General features: G+C 41.7%; 2 protein-coding genes across 5 annotated transcripts in view; one reads left to right on the plus strand and one right to left on the minus strand.

Annotated features, from left to right (window-relative positions):
* Rgl1 (ral guanine nucleotide dissociation stimulator like 1) overlaps nt 1-18,672 on the minus strand; it is a 273,124-nt gene extending 254,452 nt beyond the window's left edge. For 2 of the 4 annotated variants that reach the window (XM_026787633.1, XM_013352528.2), the window contains exon 1: nt 18,232-18,672. The gene's annotated coding sequence lies outside the window, so the exon portion shown is untranslated. The remainder of the gene's footprint in view (nt 1-18,231) is intronic. The other 2 variants (XM_013352531.2, XM_005363863.3) reach the window with 1 other exon arrangement.
* On the plus strand, nt 1,643-8,518 carry Apobec4 (apolipoprotein B mRNA editing enzyme catalytic polypeptide like 4). The gene is made up of 2 exons (XM_005363862.3): nt 1,643-1,860; nt 7,211-8,518. The coding sequence occupies exon 2, from the start codon at nt 7,241-7,243 to the stop codon at nt 8,312-8,314; it is 1,074 nt and encodes a 357-aa protein (XP_005363919.1). The 5' UTR covers nt 1,643-1,860; nt 7,211-7,240; the 3' UTR covers nt 8,315-8,518.
* Nucleotides 18,673-18,749: the final 77 nt, after the last annotated feature.

Consider the following 18,749-nt stretch of genomic DNA (forward strand, 5'->3'; position numbering starts at 1 on the left):
AGCACGGAACTTGCTACAAGGTTGACCTCCAGTTCACAGAGATCTGCCATACTCCACCTGCTCTCCAAGTTCTGGATTAAAGGCATATGCCACCAAGCACAGGTTGTTTTTTTTTTATTTATTTATTTATTTTTTTTTTTTTGGTTTTTTGAGACAGGGTTTCTCTGTGGCTTTGGAGCCTGTCCTGGAACTAGCTCTGTAGACCAAGCTGGTCTCGAACTCACAGAGATCCGCCTGCCTCTGCCTCCCGAGTGCTGGGATTAAAGGCGTGCGCCACCATCGCCCGGCTTTTTTTTTAAGTAATATTGTATAGTGGGTACCATTTATTAGAGTTAAGCAGAGGATGAGCTATGAGAATGAACTTCCAGTTGTTTGTAAACTCATTCAGTGAGGAGCTGCTCGGAACACAAAAGCAAAAACAAGCAGGGCAAAATGTAGGGTAGGATGAGGTGCAGCAGCACATGTGCCCAGGACGCCAGGCAGGGAAAGTAACTGGATAGCGCTTGCTGAGGATCGAGGAGTGCATCAGAGACCCTCAGAAAGCACAGAACCCAAGGAGCCCATGGCTGAGAGAGGGCTGCTGGTAGTGGCCACCAAAGTCTGACAATGGAAGAATGTCACAAATGACACCAATACAAGAGGCAGAAGGGGCCTCTTCCCTCTCCCTGAGGAGTTAGTACCTATGCTCTAAAGCTATTAGCAGTAACCAGCAGAAATACACACAAGATCGCCACTTACTCATTCAAGTAGCCTGGGAAAGAACAAGGGGAAAGATTGCAATGGGTCACAATGACCCCTTGTGTCTGAGAGATGCCAAGGGGGTAAGCGGAGGCCAGGGAGAAAGTGAAGAAGGATACGGAGAGAAAGGGCAAAGCTTGTCTTGAAATGAAGGAGCCACACACACAAGGAGCAAGTTTCCCAGGGAGCATCTTAGAAGAATTTCCATAACTCATTCAGACAGAATCAAGAACTCCTCTTTGGGGCTAGGGAAATGGCTTAGCGGTTAAAAGCACTTGCTGCTCCTGCAAAAGACCTAGGTTTTATTCGCAGCATCCATATGGAGGCTCACAATGGTGTGTAACTGTAGTTCCAGGAGTTCAAACTCACCCTTCTGGCTTCCTCAGATACTGCATGTACATGGTACATACACAAACAAGCAGGGCAAAATTCTCATACATATAAATCTTTTCTTATGTTACAAAAAAAAGGGGGATCCTTTTGTGGAGTGTGGGTCCATTTGTCCAAACTGGCTGTCTTTCCAAAGATGTCAAGTCAGTTTAATGTCACAGAAAGGCAGACCTCTCAAGGAGTGGCCTCTAGCACCTGCACAAATAACAGAACCCCCAAATCTTGTTCACAAGGTGAGCCTGCCACAGCTATTCTAGATGTGAGAGAGAGGGCTGAAAAGAGGACCTTAGATTTTATTCTTACAGTCACAGGGAGAAAAAAATTCAACACATTCACTTAAACAGTTAGATTTCGCCCTTCTATGCAGACTGGAATAAGCAAGCAGACATGTATATTTTCATCTTTGGAACAGGTGGTTTGCTATGCAAATAAAGTAATAAGTGTCAGAGCCGTATCCTAGCAGTAGCTACTTTCCAAACGTTACCATGGCACCAATTCAACAGTGTTCTTAGAGGCAGCCCCACCTCAGCAAGGACTAACTTGGGCCAGAAAAATTCAAGGAACTAATAGAAACTGCAAAAGAGTCCTGATATGGTATCAGAGGAGACTCTTTATGACACAAATGCCCTCTGAATCTATGTGAAGCAGGGCATGGGACTTCACGGAGGAAACCAAGATGGACCAGTGCCTCTGACACCTGGAGTGTGATCCAAGCCTGGAGACAAAGCCGTGGTAATTATAACCGCTAACATTTGTTTTTAGCTCCGAGCAGATTGCGCACAGATTGGGAAGGGCAAACTCCATTCTCCAATTACTCCACTGCGAACTGTGCCTCAGCACCAGTCGCTAGAGCCTGGCTGGCTGAAAGGAGAGCAGACCCTCCTCACAGTGTGGTTCGTTTATGTTAAACCAAGGAAGTCTGTCCTCCCATGGCCACGGTCCAGGGCCACTAGCCACTGGATGTGAGAGGAAGAGTCCTCCAGCAGGCTGGGCTCCCCACATCTCTCATGCTCGCTACCAGCAAATCTGCTCCCCACATGGCAACATACGTGCCCCAAGCACAAACAAGGCAGTGGGGGGAGGACCAAGCAGTGCTAACACAAGTTCAAACCCACTTGGCTTGCGAGCCAGTCACTAGCCCCAGATAGGAAAGAACAAAGAGACAGATAACAAAAATTATTGATATTAGTAATGTGTAATCAATAACAAATTCATATGATCAATCTTGAGTTCTATAAAAGCTTAACGGAAATGGGGCTCTTTCCTTCAGGCTGGTGAAAGGACAGATAGCTGTCACTGAAGCCATTAACAAGAACAAAATTCCAGAGCTCACTCGTTTTTATCAAAGCCATCGGTCACTAAAATTGCCTTTAGATACTAATGCATTGTGTCTGGCTAAGATTGAAACACGGGCAAGAGAGGGGTAGAAATAACCGTATGTTTGGGAAAATACTCAGGAGCTTCCATGTTGCTGCTTCTTTTGTAAAAGAGACTAAAGACCTTAGCCAGGTGGTGGTGGCCCACACCTTAAATCCCAGCACGTGGGAGGCTGAGGCAGGTGAATCTCGTGAGTCTGTGGCCAGCCTGATCTACAAAGAGAGTTCCAGGTCAACCAGGACTGTTAGGCAGAGAAACCCTGTCTCAAAGAAGAAAGACTAAAGACCTCCTGCTCTCCTAAGGGCATTTATAGGTAGCTATATACTTACTTCCTCACACCAGCTTAAGAAGGATAATGAAGGCAGAAAAGGCCTTGTTGGTATTTTTCCATATCATTTATGGAAAAAAACACTGATACATAAAGGAGAAAAAGAATCATCTGTATCAGTTTATCTTCCAGTTGCTGATGGTGTCACTGTTCCTTCCAGTCTGTTCTTTTTAAGTCTATGTGTATCGTTGTGGCATGTGTGTGTTTATCCCTGTTCATGTTGTGTGGCTATATGCTGGAGGGCATGTATGCATCTGCCGCATCTGCCTGTCCAAGAGTGTGGCAGCCTGGGGCTGGCCTCTATGTATTCCTCAATTGTACTTCACCCCAAGAATGTAGTGGCCTGGGGCTGGCCTCTATGTCTTCCTCAATTGTACTTCACCCCAAGAGTGTGGCGGCCTGGGGCTGACCTCTATGTCTTGCTCAGTTGCGCTCCACCTTTATTTTTTGGAGACAGGCTCTTCTACTGAACCTGGAGCCTGCCATTTTGGCTAATCTGGATAACCATCTTGCTCCAGGATTCTCCCTCTTGTCTCCCGCAGGCTTCAGGATTACAAATGAGCTGCCGTGCTTTTATGTGTGTTCTGGAGAGCCAAATTCCCCAGTCCTCTCATTTGCCCAGCAAGCCATCTCCCGAGGCCGCCTGCTTGGCTTTCTGATCCATGTTTGTTATACAGAACACGAAACCATGCTTTAGGCTTTCTTTTTTTTCCCTTGTACTGTGCCACAGATTTTTCTCTGGTGGGTTGGGATTGTAACTGGAGCAGTGAACTAGATGTCACTCAGTAGGGACCCACACAATACTTAAGTGTACAAATTTAGGCTTAGTCTTAAGCTTTGCTAGCAGGTGGACTGACATGCAGGATTAGCAGTAAACAGTCTTAGGTTCCAAGAGCTCTGTCCTCTGCCAAGAATTAGAACCAGACTAGGGAACCTTAAAGGGCAGGAATTCTGTTGCATCAGGAAAACGCAGTCCTAAAAAGGAAACTAAAGCAAACATCCAGTCCTGTGGATTAAAGTAACTTCAGAGCAGGCCAGGTGTGGCGCAGACCTTTACTCCCCACACTCAGGAAGCAGGCGGACCTCTGCAGGTTCAAAGCCAGCCTGGTCTATACAGCTGGTTTCAGGTCAACCAGAGCTACCTAGTCAACACAAACAAACAAAAACTACAATCCAAAGTCTGTGGTGCCAGAAGGAGTGTTAGCCTTTGGATAATGGCAGCATTAACAAAGCCATACTTCACCCTCAGCTAGCCTGAGGCTTTGAAAATATTTTCCACTCAGGACAAAATTCTCATAGGAAATCCAGAGATTTCATCTGGTCAAATAAAGCAGTGTCAGAGTGTATCTGAACTGTGAAGTCAGATTTCTGGAGAAGGTAAAGTGATATGAAAGTCTGAGACCGTAAGTTTGGATTCCCAAGAGTTATGTATAAAGTCAGACATGGAGGCATGAACCCGGAGCTTGGCAGAAGGCAAAAACAGTCAGATCCCTGAGGCTTTTGGGTAGCCAACCCAGCAGAAGGTGTAGAAACATCAAGGTCTAGGAGCAGGGAAAAGACCCTGTCTCTAAATAAATAAATAAGATTAAGGTCAATGAAGAAAAATATATGAAGCCAATCTCTGGCCTTTGTAGGAGCAAGCCAGTTGAGTACACACTGACACACATGTATACACATATAACAGAGAGAAAAAAATAACTGAGAAAACACAGCATTAAAATGTTTCCATAGGAGACACAATAATAAACGACTATGCTGTGAAGCCATTAAAGCAAATATATTTTTCACTTTTCAAAGTCTAAGTGAAAAATGCATTTTGATTGAGATGATGAGTTTCCTGTATTTTCTCCTTTACCTGTTTTTTCTTTGTGGGCAGGGTTACATGTAAACAACAAAACAATAACAATAAGCTTCATCTGTGGTGTGTCTATAATCTCTACCACTCAGGAGGCTAGGCAAGAGGGTTCCAAATTCAAAGCTAGCCTGGGACACAAATATTAAGTTCAAGGACAACAGGGACCATTTAATGATACTCTGTATTAAATTTTTTTCTTAAGTGGGGCCTGGAATGGTGGTGAATAACTATAATTACAGCACCAGGGAAGCAGAGGCAGGGGGCTCAGGAATTCAAGGTCATTCTTGGCTACAATAAACTTTAAGGCCACTCAGGGCTACAGGAGATTTTTGTCTCATACCTTTATCCCCCATAAAACTAGATTCTGAAAAAAGGTCGCGTATAGAGTTCAATAGCAGCACTTCTCCAGTAATGTGACCAGTCAATCAATAGATAAGTGCTAGAGAAAGTACGAGGACTTTCCAATCATGCTTAATGAAAAAACCTTCCCTGAATACAAAAATTAATCACACAGCAAAGACTCGCCATATGAAAATGTAGAATTTGGTGCAATCAAATAACAGCATTGGGGGAATGCTCAAAGTATATTATATGCTTGCATGAAAATGACCTTATGTAACCCTGTGTAATAGAAGAAAAATAAATTAAAAATAAAACACAAAAATAATCAAGAAACTATATAAATAATTTATATACACACACACACACACACACACACACACACACACACACACAAAGACACACACACATATATGCTTTGTTTTTCAACACAGGGTTTTTCTGTGTGGCCCTGGCTGTCCTGGAACTTGCTCTGTAGACCAGGCTGGCCTTAAACAGAGATCTGCCTGCCAGCTCTAAAATATTTTAAAGATTTGTTTCTTTCCATTTGGTATACAGGTGTTATGTATGTGTGTGTGTGTGTGTGTGTGTGTGTGTGTGTACCACATGTGTACCTGGTGCCCAAAGAAGCCAGAGGAGGGCATTAAACACCCTGGAGCTGGTTTTACAGTTATGAGCCACCATGTGGATGTTAGGAACTGGTAGATCCTAGGTACTCTGGAAAAGCAGTAAGTAACCCTAACCACTGAGAAATCTAAATAAACAACAAACAGAAGATTCTTGATGCATAAGAGCTCTTGCAAATCAATAAGAAAAGCATCAGGTATAAATGAAGATAAGGGATCAAGAATAGTTCATGGAAACATAAGAGTTATAGACCAATAAGCAAGCGAAATATGCATTCAGGCTTACTAAGAATAGAAAAGGTATACATCACAACAACCAAATGACACCAAGACACACTTCTCAAGTCTGCAAGCTGATAGTGACTGCTAGGACGCAGTAAGATTAGTCTTCCTAGGAAACAACTTGACAAAATCAAGCCTAATACTATGACTTAGTAATAAGATGAACCAGATACAGAAACGATTTACTTATAAAAATATTCATCAAGATGCTGTTAATATTTAAAAGAGGCAAAACTTGAATTTTATAGTTATACGGTAAAATTCTAAGTAACCATAAATATTGCTTTCTGAAGTAATTTTACTACCAGAGGAAAATGCTATGGTACACTACAAGTGAAATAAGGTTATAAATCATGACCTGTAGAATACAGAAGAGAGAGAGAGAGAGAGAGACTGGAAGATCAAACCTATAACCAGTAAATGTAATATAAGTGAACACAAACTGGTGGGCTTTTTCTTTTCTGTATCAGTGCATGCAATTATTCTCTACAAGAAACACATGATACTTATGCAATAGTTTAAAATGCCTTAAGAACTACATTATAATGCCCTCGGTAAAATAATAATAATAATTTGAGAAATATTTTTAAAAGAATGGCTATTGCTTAAGGATCTCAACATTTGGGATTGAACACCCTAGGAACCGCCACATTCAGAGAAGAGTAAAGGGAAGAAACCACAAACAAAACGAAAGCCTACTTATTTCTTTGGGTTTTCACAAGTAGGGGTCGCCAAGATGATATGGGACTTGTACTGTTGCCACTAAGCGCTAATTTTGGTTGAGTCACTCATGTCTGGCACATAGTAAAGCATTTGATATTTATTATATATTATTATATATGATATTATTCAATCCCAAGACAACCTTATGAGTATGTCACATGATAATCTTGGCAGACAGGGAAGCTGTGGCTCCAGAGGCTAAAGGACTTACGAAAGTCCTCTAAGCTGGGAGGCAGAGCAGTTCAGCCCTGAATAGAGATGGTCAAGTTTCTAGTCCTTACTGTTAATGCATTTGCTCTACAGACAGGGAATCCATGAAACAGGTAAAGCTGTATTCTGCATTTCTCTTTTATCTCCCTTAGCACCACCTGTAAGAAGCTCAATGAGGAGAAATGAATCTTGAGCCCTGTAATCCATTCATATACCTCACCTTTAGGCTCCCATGTGCCTTATAGCAACGGTGCGACAATGCTGGGAATCTAGGGCTTAGGAAATCTATGCATTCAGGTCTTCCTCTTACCATTTTATGTCTAACTTCTCTTTCTTGTTTAGCTCTGCAACTAGAAGACAATAAAATGAGCAATGGAGCCACTGTATGAGGAGTATCTAACACATGGTGGAACCATTGTCAAACCTTATTACTGGCTAAGCTTCTCTCTAGATTGCACTAACTGCCCTTACCACATTCGGACAGGAGAAGAAGCAAGAGTTCCCTACACAGAATTTCAGCAGATTTTTGGATTCCCATGGTCAACATACCCTCAAGCAAAACACCTCACATTTTATGAGCTGAGAAGTTCCTTTGGGAACCTGATACAAAAGGGTCATGCTAGCAACTGCACTGGGAATCACAACCACCCAGAATCAATGCTATTTGAGAGGAACGGCTACCTTGACTCAGTCATATCTCATAACAGCAACATCAGACATGTCATTCTGTATTCCAGCCACTCCCCTTGTAATGAGGCTAACCACTGCTGCATCAGAAAAATGTACAACTTCCTGATGATGTGTCCAGATGTCACTCTTAGTATTTTCTTCTCTCAGCTCTATCATACCGAGAACCAATTTCCTACTGCGACATGGAACCGTGAGGCTCTTCGGAGCCTGGCCAGCTTATGGCCCCAGGTCACTTTGAGTCCAATAAGCGGTGGCATTTGGCATTCTATTCTCGACAATTTTGTTAGTGGTGTGTCGGGATCAACGGTTCTCCAGCCTTTCACAGCTGGGAGAATACTGGCTGACAGATACAATGCTTACGAAATAGACTCCATAACGGGAGTCAAGCCTTGTTTTATCGAAGTTCTTCAGAGCCAGCGAAAAGAGAATCAGAACAGAAAAGTTCAGGCAGCTTTTGAAAATCACCCCTTAAACAATGCTTATCCTGGACAGCCCTTCCTGTGCCAGAACCCCAGGACTCCTGTTCTTTTCATGCTGGTACCTTACAGGGATCTACCGCCGATCCATGTGGGTCAAAACACACAGAAACCCAGGAATGTGCTAAGACACTTGAATATGCCTCAACTGTCATCAGTTGAGGTCAAAGACCTTAGAAAACCTCCCTTGGCCAGGCCAGTGGAGGTGCTGGAAGCCACAAACGGGTCTGGAAGCAACAAAGAGGAAAATGAAGAGAACAAAAAGAAATGGAAGAAATAAACTTTGTTATCAAGCCAAACATTTGCTAAAGGGTTTAGTAGACAGATAAAAAATTTGGACATTCTCCCTTCTAGGTCTAACTGAGATGGGGATAAACTGATGTAATAAAAGTAAAACACCTGATTATCTACTGTAACAACTACTATAAGGATACTATTTTAACATAATCCAAAATGTTGACATAAGCAATTTTGTCTCTTTCTGGAAGTAAAAGTAACAAAATAAATGCTTTTATATTATTATTCTATTGTGTATGTATATGGTTATTTTGCCTTAATGTATGTCTTACATCATGTAGTGTCCTTGGAGGCCAGAAGAGGACATCAGATCCCAAGACTGGAGTTACAGGTGGTTGTAAGCTGCTATGTGAGTGCTGGGAAGTAAACCATCAGTGCTGTTAACTGCTGAGTCCTCTTCCCAGCCCCAAAATAAATGTTTTGAGGCAGAAAAGGAGTGTCTCTACTCTAGTCAACCCACATCATCCTTAAAAAAAGGACATGGACAAAATAACTTCCTGAACTGGTTTCAGCATAAAAATACTCTATAAAATTAGAGGGTACCCAATGTTGCCGACATCAAATGCTGTGTCGGGGTCAAACAGTGATTTTCCATTGATTGTTGATGTGGTCAGAAGATTTTTAGGCAGCCCATAATTTTGTAAAGTGATTCAAAATTGTTTTGTGTGAGTAAAAGCTCTTCTACAAATTGATTACATATTGCTACAAAAATTGATTTTTTTTAAACCTAGCCAGTTATTTAGTTTGATCTTTCTGACTCAGAGCTCTCCCTCCTGAGACTATAAAGCAAGGTGATGTGTGAGAGTCGCCACAGACGATCTCCATCATGTACCACACCAAACTCCACACCACTCTTGATGACTCCTAAGGTTATTTCCTTAGCTCATCAAGATAGCAATTTCCTGGCCTGGAGGGATGGCTCAGCTGTTAAAGGCTAGGCTCACAACCAAAAATATAAGATAGCAATTTCCTGTAGGGTGCTCTAAATCAATCAAGTTCTCTCTCTCTCTCTCTCTCTCTCTCTCTCTCTCTCTCTCTCTCTCTCTTTCTCTGTCTCCTTCTCCCTGGTGTGGGGTTCCCCTCTGTTTGATATGATTATGTTTTATTACCACTGGTTAATAAATAAGCTGCTTTGGCCTATGGCAGGGCAGAACGGAAGTAGGTGGGGGGGCTGTGTAGAGAACTAAACTGAATTCAGGAATAAAGAAGGTGGTGTCAGGGTGACACCATGTAGCTGCCAAAGGAGAAAGAAACCAAGACTTACCAATAGGCCACAACCTAGTGGTGATACATAGAGCAATAGAAATGGGTTAATTTAAGATGTAAGAGCTAGCTAGGAATATGCTTAAGCTATTGGCCAAAAAGTATTGCAATTAATATAGGTTTTGTGTGATTATCTGGGTCTGGGTGGCCCGGAAGTAAAAGCGCAGTCTCAATCTACATCTCCCTCCCTCCTTCCCTTCCTCACCCTTTCTCACACCTTCTCTTTCTTCTCTTTCTCCTGTGATATATAACATAATATCCACTCAAAATGTAGGTAGCACAGCTGACTCTCCATCTCAATAAATTCACCAATCATTTATTCCACAACATCCCTTATCCACTCTGGACGGGTGCCTGCTGAGCCACCCACCCTCCATGGGATAGCTTTGGTTGTATGTTACTATTATCCCTTTCTATTAAAGCTCCCCAATGCAAAATGTAAGTACATTCCTTTCCTTTTTTCTGACCTCTTCTTCTTTGCCAATATATATTTGTACCTTCTCTTAAATTCTTCAAAACATGCTTCTTTTAAGAACTTTTCTTTGATTAACCGTTTGAGCCACTTAAATAAAATCACTTGCTTATTAAAATCCACATTTGCTGCTCCATTTCTCCTATGGAAATATGTAAATACATACTATAGAAAAAGTGGATTCAAATGCAAATTTCTATTACATTTTTATGTATAGAGTCATGACTGACTCTATAAAATCTCTATATAAAGTCATGCTACCCTAATAAGGTAATATGCTAATATTAACATTAAATCCCATAACATTGCATGAGGAGGAAGGAGGAGATAAGAAAGAAAAAAATGTCTTAGGAATAGAAATTTAAATTGTGATTAAAATAAACATGAATAAATTTTTTAAAAATTATATATTTAGCCTACAGATTTTGATCAAGGTAATTGAATATAATTTTACTATAAGTATACAGTGATTATTATTTAAAAATGTGTTGACATTTATCATTAAATTATGAAATCCTATGTTCACAAATTGGAATGTTATGTTTGAGGAAAAAAGACACCAACATAACAAATTTGGCATTTCTGATTATTATAAGAATAGCGCCAGGGGCTGAGAGTCTACTTCCATAGCATATGCACCACCACACCCCAATTTATCAGGTATTCAGGGTTGAATCAGGGCCTTGTGCTTGCTAGGCAAGCATTCTCTGAAAAGAAAACATACCGCGAAGCAACCTTTCCAAAGAGTGGACTCCACACAGTGCCATGTCTCACTCACTCACCACACAGTGGGTTCCTGGACATGCATGGCTGGCCCTGAGATGGAGAGAGGGGGTTTAGATGGTCGGGCTTTCTTCAGAAAAATGGCAATGGTGATTTTTAAAAATATCCCTACCAGTCAGGCATGGTGACTCAAGAGGCAGAGGCAGGTGGATCTTTGTGAGGTCAAGGTCAGCCTGGTCTACACAGAGAGTTCTAGCATAGCCAGGGCTACATAGACTCTGTCCCAGAAAAAAAAATACATCACTTCCACCAAATATTCCAAATAAATAAAATATAAGTCAACATATTAAATCAGTGACACATCTGAAAAAGGACATGGGGTGTGACCCAAGAAACCAGTAATGGTGAATGGAAAGACTCTACCTTCAGTCTGATTCAGAGTCTGACCCTCAGCTCTGGAGGCCCAAATTACCTATGCAATCAATACACAAAGAATAGATTTAGGTTGGGGGTCAACAGATTTACAAAGCTCCCAAGAGAAAGACAGCTGATAAATTGATTTCCAGTGGGATTGGCATCTGGATATACACACAACTAAATCACAGTCTTCCCTTGTCTATTTATTATAATCAGAAGCTTGCTGGATTTGAATGAGAATTCAAGCAGTTGATTGCATGAGTTAAATGTCTGTGCTATCTGATTCTGCACTCATATGAAAAAAGGCATCTGTCCTTTGGGATGAAATTATAAGGTACATGGAAGAGCGGCTGTCTTCTGAGTATTTGGGTAGATAAGGCCTGTGAGAGACAACACAAAGTCTGTAGCCAACTCCTGTGTGTCAAGCATATTGATTTTCTATTGACATTTGTTGATGATGATGTTATTTGAGACAAGTTCTCACTCTGTGACCCAGGCTGTCCTAGTAGTGACTGGGTAGCCCAGGCTGGCCTCCAGCTCAAGGCAATCTTCCTGCATCAGCCTCCTGAACGTGATGTTACAGGTATGAGGTACCACACCCAGTTTTTTTAATATTCAATAAGTTTTATCGAGTTACAGCCTAACCCTACTGCCCTCATCTGAGAGTAAATCTTATTTCTTTACATTTCTGCTACATACCTTGACTTCAAGTGGGTGCATATGAGCCTCAGCCTTTAACAAGTGAGCTATCTTCCTAGACCTCTGCTATGCATCTTTTTCGACTCAGTACATACAGTATAGAGTGTAATCCTATTCATCTCATTTCCAAGGCTCTAAGGACAGTCATATAGTAACTCACAGTAATTAATACTATTACTATCGAACATTTACTGAGAATTGTATGTCAGGTATTTTAAGCACTTACATATTAACTCATTCTGTTGCAGGAGGTCCTTCTGCTCCTCCAGCCTATAGCTGCTGAGATACCAGCCCATTGGGGCGTGTCTCTCTCCCTTTAAAAAAGCGGCCACTTCCCTCTCCTCTCTCTCTTCACTTCCTGCACCACTGGCGACTAGACTCCCTTCCTGTTTGTGCAGAGGACTGTTGTCTGAGACGGTGATCTGTAAGTTTTTTCCCCTTTAAATAAATACCACCCTATTAATCATAATTCCAAACTGGTGTGGCATTGTTTGTGACTGACGCCTTCATCATTCCATCCCTCCAATAATCCTATGAAGTACATGTTATTATGATACCTGCAAAGACGGTACCACAGAGAACTTGTGATAGACTGAGCAGTAAGTCAGACCCTGATGACTGAGCTGAGAGTCAGGTCCATGTTCTGTTCTTCAGCACTTCTCTAACGGCATGTGATGTCTGGGAAACCCAGCGACCATCAGCACCTCCTTGTGACTTCTCAGTCATTCTGCTCAAACTATACTGCCAAAAGGCATCTTCAAGACCCGGGAAGCCAAGGCCCTGCACAGTCTAGGATGCGGAATCTCAGGTGGTTCTAGACAGCAGACCTTAGGCTTCTGACCCACCCCACTGCCCTTCAGCCATACCATACACCAAACATAGACCCCAGGATTGTCTGATTTATGCTCTACCAAATAGGAGATCCAAGGAAATGGAATATGAACTCATTTTACTTAAAATTTGTTTTAAGAAACCTGTTTTCTAGAAATGAAAGCACAAACAAAACTACCACATAGATGCACTTCATGTACACCTCTAAGAACTTAAAGACTTGAAGCATTTATGAACCCATGTTTACAGTAACATATTACCCCAAAGCTATAAGAAAATAAACCAAGAGTCCCTTGACACATGAGTAAGTAAACAAAATGTGGTATTTGTTATGTAAAAGGGAACCTTGGGGCTAGAGAGATTGCCCAGTTATTAAGAGCACTGGTTGTTCATACAGAGGACCCAAGTTCAATTCCCAGCACCCACGTGGCAGCTCACAACCATCTGTAACTCCAACTCCTGGGAAATGAATATTTGTCAGGTGCTGGAGGCAGGAGAAAGTGGGGTGTTACAGCTGAATGGCTCTAGAGGTTCAGTTCTGTAAATGATGAATGGTGGTTAAGATATGACAATGTGAATGCCTGATACCAAATACCTGTGCATTCCAAAAGAGCTACGATGGCAAACGTTGAGTGTGTGCGCGAGGGAGTTGTGCCCGTATGTAGGTGTGTTGGTGTATATGTGTGTTGTGTGTGCAGGCACACATGAAGGACCACTGCAGGCACATGTGCATAATGCAGATGGAAGCCAGAGGTCAGTCTCAGGTGTCATTCCCCAATCTCTAGCCACGTACATTATTTTGAATGTTTAAGTTCTACTTGTTAGAAGATTTTAATTTTGTGTAGATGTGTGTGGTACATGCATGAGTGCTGATGGCATGAGAGGTCAGAGGTGTCAGATCTCCTGGAGCTAGAGTTACAAGTGGTTCTGAGCTACCCCACTTAGAACCAAAGTTAGGCCCTCTATGAAAGAGATAAGCACTCTTCTGAGCCATCTCTCTAGCCCTGCCTCTGCTGTGAGATGAAGTGAATAGAGCCTCTCACTAGCTTGTGCTCATGGATTTGGCTACAGTGGCTGATTCACAAGCCCCAGCAATCTGCCTGTCTCATCTCCGTAGCCCAGGGGACTTACAAGCACACTCTATTATGCCCAGATCTTTACATGGGTTCTGGGTAGTGAACTCGCCCCTCTTGCTTGCAAGCCAAGCCCTTTACTGACTGAGCTATCTCCCTAGCCTGGAATTTATTTTCTATAATAAAGATGCGTTGCTAGTACTTTTGATAAATTAAAAGAGAAAAGGATTGATTTTTTAATACTTTGTTTACATAGTAAATAGTAAGAATGTTGGGGGACAAAGGCCTTTTTGCCCATAGATCACTAGCGACACTGTAGACATAAAATACCTGTTTTCTGGCACAGAAAGCTGGGAGTGAATATTGTTAATGACCTAATGCTTTTTTGCTCTTTCTGGTAGCAGATCCCACCCACCTTTTGCTATAAATGAAATCATCACCCAAATGTCCCAGAATGTTTTATTTTGGTTTGGTTTGGTTTGGATTTTTGAGTCAGGGTTTCTCTGTAGCTTGGGAGCCTGTCCTGGAATACACTCTGTAAACCAGACTGGTCTCAAACTCCCAGAGCTGCACCTGTCTCTGCCTCCTAAGTGGTGCTGGGATTAAAGGTGTGTGACACCACCACCTGGCACCCCCCCCCAAATGTTTACCCCAGACTCTCCCTCTCTAGCTCCCACTCAACAGAACCCACCCTTTGGGTGGATATCAAATGTAGTATACAGCCTGCTGACCTCCATGCCATCTCAGTCAGACACTGCACTAGATCACCTTTATATACATGGTAGCAGACTGTGCACACATGCTACTAAGGTGTGCACAGATTCTAGAAGAGGAGTCAAATACCCTGGAGCTGGAGGGGTGTAAGACGCCTGATGTGAGAGCTGCGAACCAAACTTGGATCCTCTGCAAAAATAATGCATACTCTTAACTGCTCAACCATCTCTCCAATAAAGTACTGTAAAACCCATATATCATCATAAATACTTAATATCTCATGCACTACAATGATTAAAAAGCAAGGTTTGTCCTTTTGAAACTAGGTTACTTCTCTGGAAGTCAAGGGTCTTTCTGGGGAAATGGTTCCGTTGATGAAGTGCTTGCTGCCCGAGCATGAGGACCTGGATTTAGATCCCCAGTACCCACATAGAAGCTAGGGGTAGAAGCATGTGCCTATAATCCCAGCTCCAGGGAGGCAGAGACAAAAGAATCCCTGTGATTTACTGGCTAGACAGTCTTGCAAAATTGGTGAGCTCCAGGCTCGTAAAAGACCCTGTCTCAAAAATAAATAAAACAAGTGAAGAGGAATAAAGGAAGACACCCAACATTGACCTCTGACCTCCCACATGTACACACATATGCAAGCATCCCTATACTCATGAATACACACACACCTGAGTACAGATTGGTAATTAGTTAAAATCTTTTATGTACTAATATATAAAGGCTCCACAATTAAATCACTAAACTTTCTGCTGAACTTCACTGTATAATCATAAAACCATGTAGAACAAGAACTAATCACTAAGAAAACACTTAGAATTTTGAGGGGTATGGTTTCCTCACAATACAAGCTGATTTGTGTATTAGAGCATTAAACTACAGCATAGCTTATGGAAAACATGCTAAAAACTTTATACTGTAGTGGTTATGTTGAGAACAACAGTATTAACCTATCATTACCAGAACTGAAATTCACTTATTTTATATTGTAATACAAGCTTGACATATTCGATTAACAAGTTTACTTTGGATTTTGAGGTACTAGGGATTACACCCAAAGCATCATATATACCAATATAATAGGTGTAAGCGCCCTACCACTGAGCTATAGCTTCCTTTAAATGTTCATTTTTCACTTCAAATAATAAAAAACAATAGTGTTGTGCTCCAGGGATCCATGAATTGTTTTTTTAAAAAAAAAAACAAAAAAAAGTTAGTGGCAAGAGTTTGTGAGAAAAAAGCCCAGAGAAGGTAGAGTACTTGGCTTAAGATATCTAAAAATGACCTCCTAAGACAACTTTGGGTCCTTGGCCTTTTCTTCTTAACATACATGAGGATGGAGGATACACGCACACATACAAACACCTACACAAGCCACAGTGCACACGTGCATTTTCTAGTTGGTCCTCACCTGCCACCATGTGGGTCCCAGTGATTGAACTCAGCTTGTCACAGCAAGGGTCTTACCAGATGCACTAGCTCACTGGCCCTGATCCTTGGCTCTTTGCAACATCACAGAAATAAAAAGCTAGAAACGCAACAGTAAACCTCAGGAGATTAAGATTCAGTCTCGTTGAATGTTGAGGACAACCTAGTTGTTTCTATGATAAATACATCTTAAGCCAAGCAAATCCTTTATATGAGAGGAAAGCAATCATTTGAAAAACCCAAAGAGAAAAAAATTACCTAAGATGATTAAGTATCATAGGTTACAGTAAAAATTTAGACTTTATAAGAAAGTAAAATACTGTGCCTTTTCCAATTAAGATAAATTAAATACAAGTTTCTTCAAAGACAAATATTTCCTTTATATCTTGTAAAGAGTCAAATATTGACCAATGAGAGGTAGAAAGTAAACTAAAATACGCAACTTTTAAGTGTTTTTTGTAATTAATTTGTGAGATCGTTAATAGACTAGTTAGCAGTATTGACTACCACATCCTAGGCACTTTGTTCATTATGAAACACAACTTTAAAAAAAAACAGAAAACAAAACAAACAATTTTAAAGAGAAACACTGTCGGATTTAACACAATCCACACAAAGACCAAAATTCAGCCATCAAGATAATTACATCCTTGAACAACTGATGTTTTTATGCCTTCTGTTCCATTAGGTTGGTTTCTACCCCAAGATTCTGCCCCAGTTCTAAAATAAGACAAAAGGAAAAATAAGACTTGAGATGAGGGCTGTGCTAACTTTTAAATCTGTGCTTCCATTCGCGCTCAACGATGCACCCAATGTTTACTTTTCTCTTCAAAGAAAATCTCGATTTAGAAGAACAAAAAGTACAGAGAGATCTAACATCTAAAAGAGCGTGTTGTGTAGCTTTTGAGCAAGTTACACAATTGAAACAGAAAAAATATTTAAACAAATCTTTATTCTAAGTTACATAATGCCATCATCATAATAATGATCTTACACTTCAGCAAATGTTTTAAAAATAAGTATTTCTGGCAGGTAGAAATTTTTCTTTTGCTGTAGTAAGACATGAGAGTTTTTACGAGCTCACAATGAGAATGTTAATCAAGGAAATGTCACTTCTATCAACCAAATGATATAGAGGGGGATGCCACATCACTTCTCAACAAGGAAAAGGGATTGGTTTCACTTACAGTGCCCCAGTTCTCTCTACATGAGCACATACACATATACATGTGTGTATACCTACATTCAACAAATGTTTGATCCTGAGATCTCTTGACTGATTCCCTATTGTCACTGTGACTCTCAAATTGTATTGACTTTTATATTTTATTGATTCATCAAGCATGTACTGACTACCTTCTGAATAACTAATTATTGTTCATAGGAAAAAAGGTACATAAGAAAAATTAGACTCTACCCTTCAGAATCTTGAGATCCCTTTCACCGGTGAGATAAAACACGACATATTATCATCAGGTAATTTATGAAGCTAGTTCTACAAAACCAATGATTCGTTGCACATATATGCAGAATTTTGGAGTCCTTTTGAAGCATTTCTGCATATTGAATCCTAGGGACATTCTTGTGAAGTGTACATTAGCCCCATTTTAAGCAATAAGAAATCCAAGGTTCCAAATTTTAAGCAACGTGCCTAAATCACGCAGATTGTGAGGCAGAAAGTCGAGACTTCAGCCACTGTCTTCTAATCCCAAACCCACTGCTCCTTTCAATACAGCACAGCAAACGAGGGATGGGTAGAACTCAACAGGACCGTTTAATAATGATTTTATACTTCAGCAAATGACTTTAAAAACAAGTATTCTTTCACAAGTATATGAAACCAGGTAGACCTGCTTCCAAGCAGGGCACAGACAAGCGCCCGAGTTAATTTTATTCTGTAAATACTTGTACTACAGTAGAATACACAAAGCACAGCTTTTATTCGTTAATCTTAGTGCCTCTGCCTCCTCAGTAAAAGCTCTGATCTCTCAAACGGAGATACAGAATAAAATAAATTGACGGGCTCCCAAGAATCTTAAACCACAAATATCAACCTTGAAAGTCCAGTTCCTATTAATCCTTGTACATGTTGTTTTCCCTCAGCACTGAAGATCCTAACTCGCCCACCCTCTTCTGGCCTTCTTGCTCCAAATAACTACTTATTTTAAGATGTGATGACTGATTCTACAAAATGCTACAAGTTTGCCCCAATTTCGCCACCCGTCCCCAGCTCCGGCCCAAGCATCTTTCCCTCCCTCCGGATGGAGAGAATACCTAGTTCAGATTCTGCAGGTCCGGCCGCGATGCTGTCCCACAGCACTGACAGGTGAGAAGTGACCTCTCGACTCTGTCCTTGGAGACCTCCCGCCGACAGCGCAGCGGGATCCCAAACCCGGGAAGGGCTCTCAACTCGGGAACGCAGTCTCTGGCGACGCTCGGTCCGAAGGGAGGGCTCCGGTCACTAGTTCTGAGCTGGGCGCCCAGCCTGGCATCACTTCGCCTCATACTCCTGCTGACTGCAGGGGGACTAGATCCTGCAGCCAGTCCATCCCACCGCACGCCCGAGTCCAGTCACCCAGACCTCACACCGGACCCCAACAACGAACCTCTGGCACCGACAGCGGCGACGGCGGCAGCAGGCCAGGCCACGCGCCCCAGATGCCCATCGCCTCCAACCCTATACCCCCCGCAAGGCTGGACCGCAGAAAAGCGTTTCTATGGGAACCTCTCGGGTATCACGTGAGGCTCCCCGACGGCCAATCGCGTCTCCGCGCCGCCTCATCCAGCTTTCT

Source organism: Microtus ochrogaster (genome assembly GCF_000317375.1).
Source record: "Microtus ochrogaster isolate Prairie Vole_2 chromosome 6 unlocalized genomic scaffold, MicOch1.0 chr6_random_2, whole genome shotgun sequence".
NCBI lineage: Eukaryota > Metazoa > Chordata > Mammalia > Rodentia > Cricetidae > Microtus > Microtus ochrogaster.

Excerpts from the sequence above, each read along its gene's own strand:
- Apobec4 (XM_005363862.3), top strand. The coding sequence starts at position 7,241 with ATGGAGCCACTGTATGAGGAGTATCTAACACATGGTGGAACCATTGTC.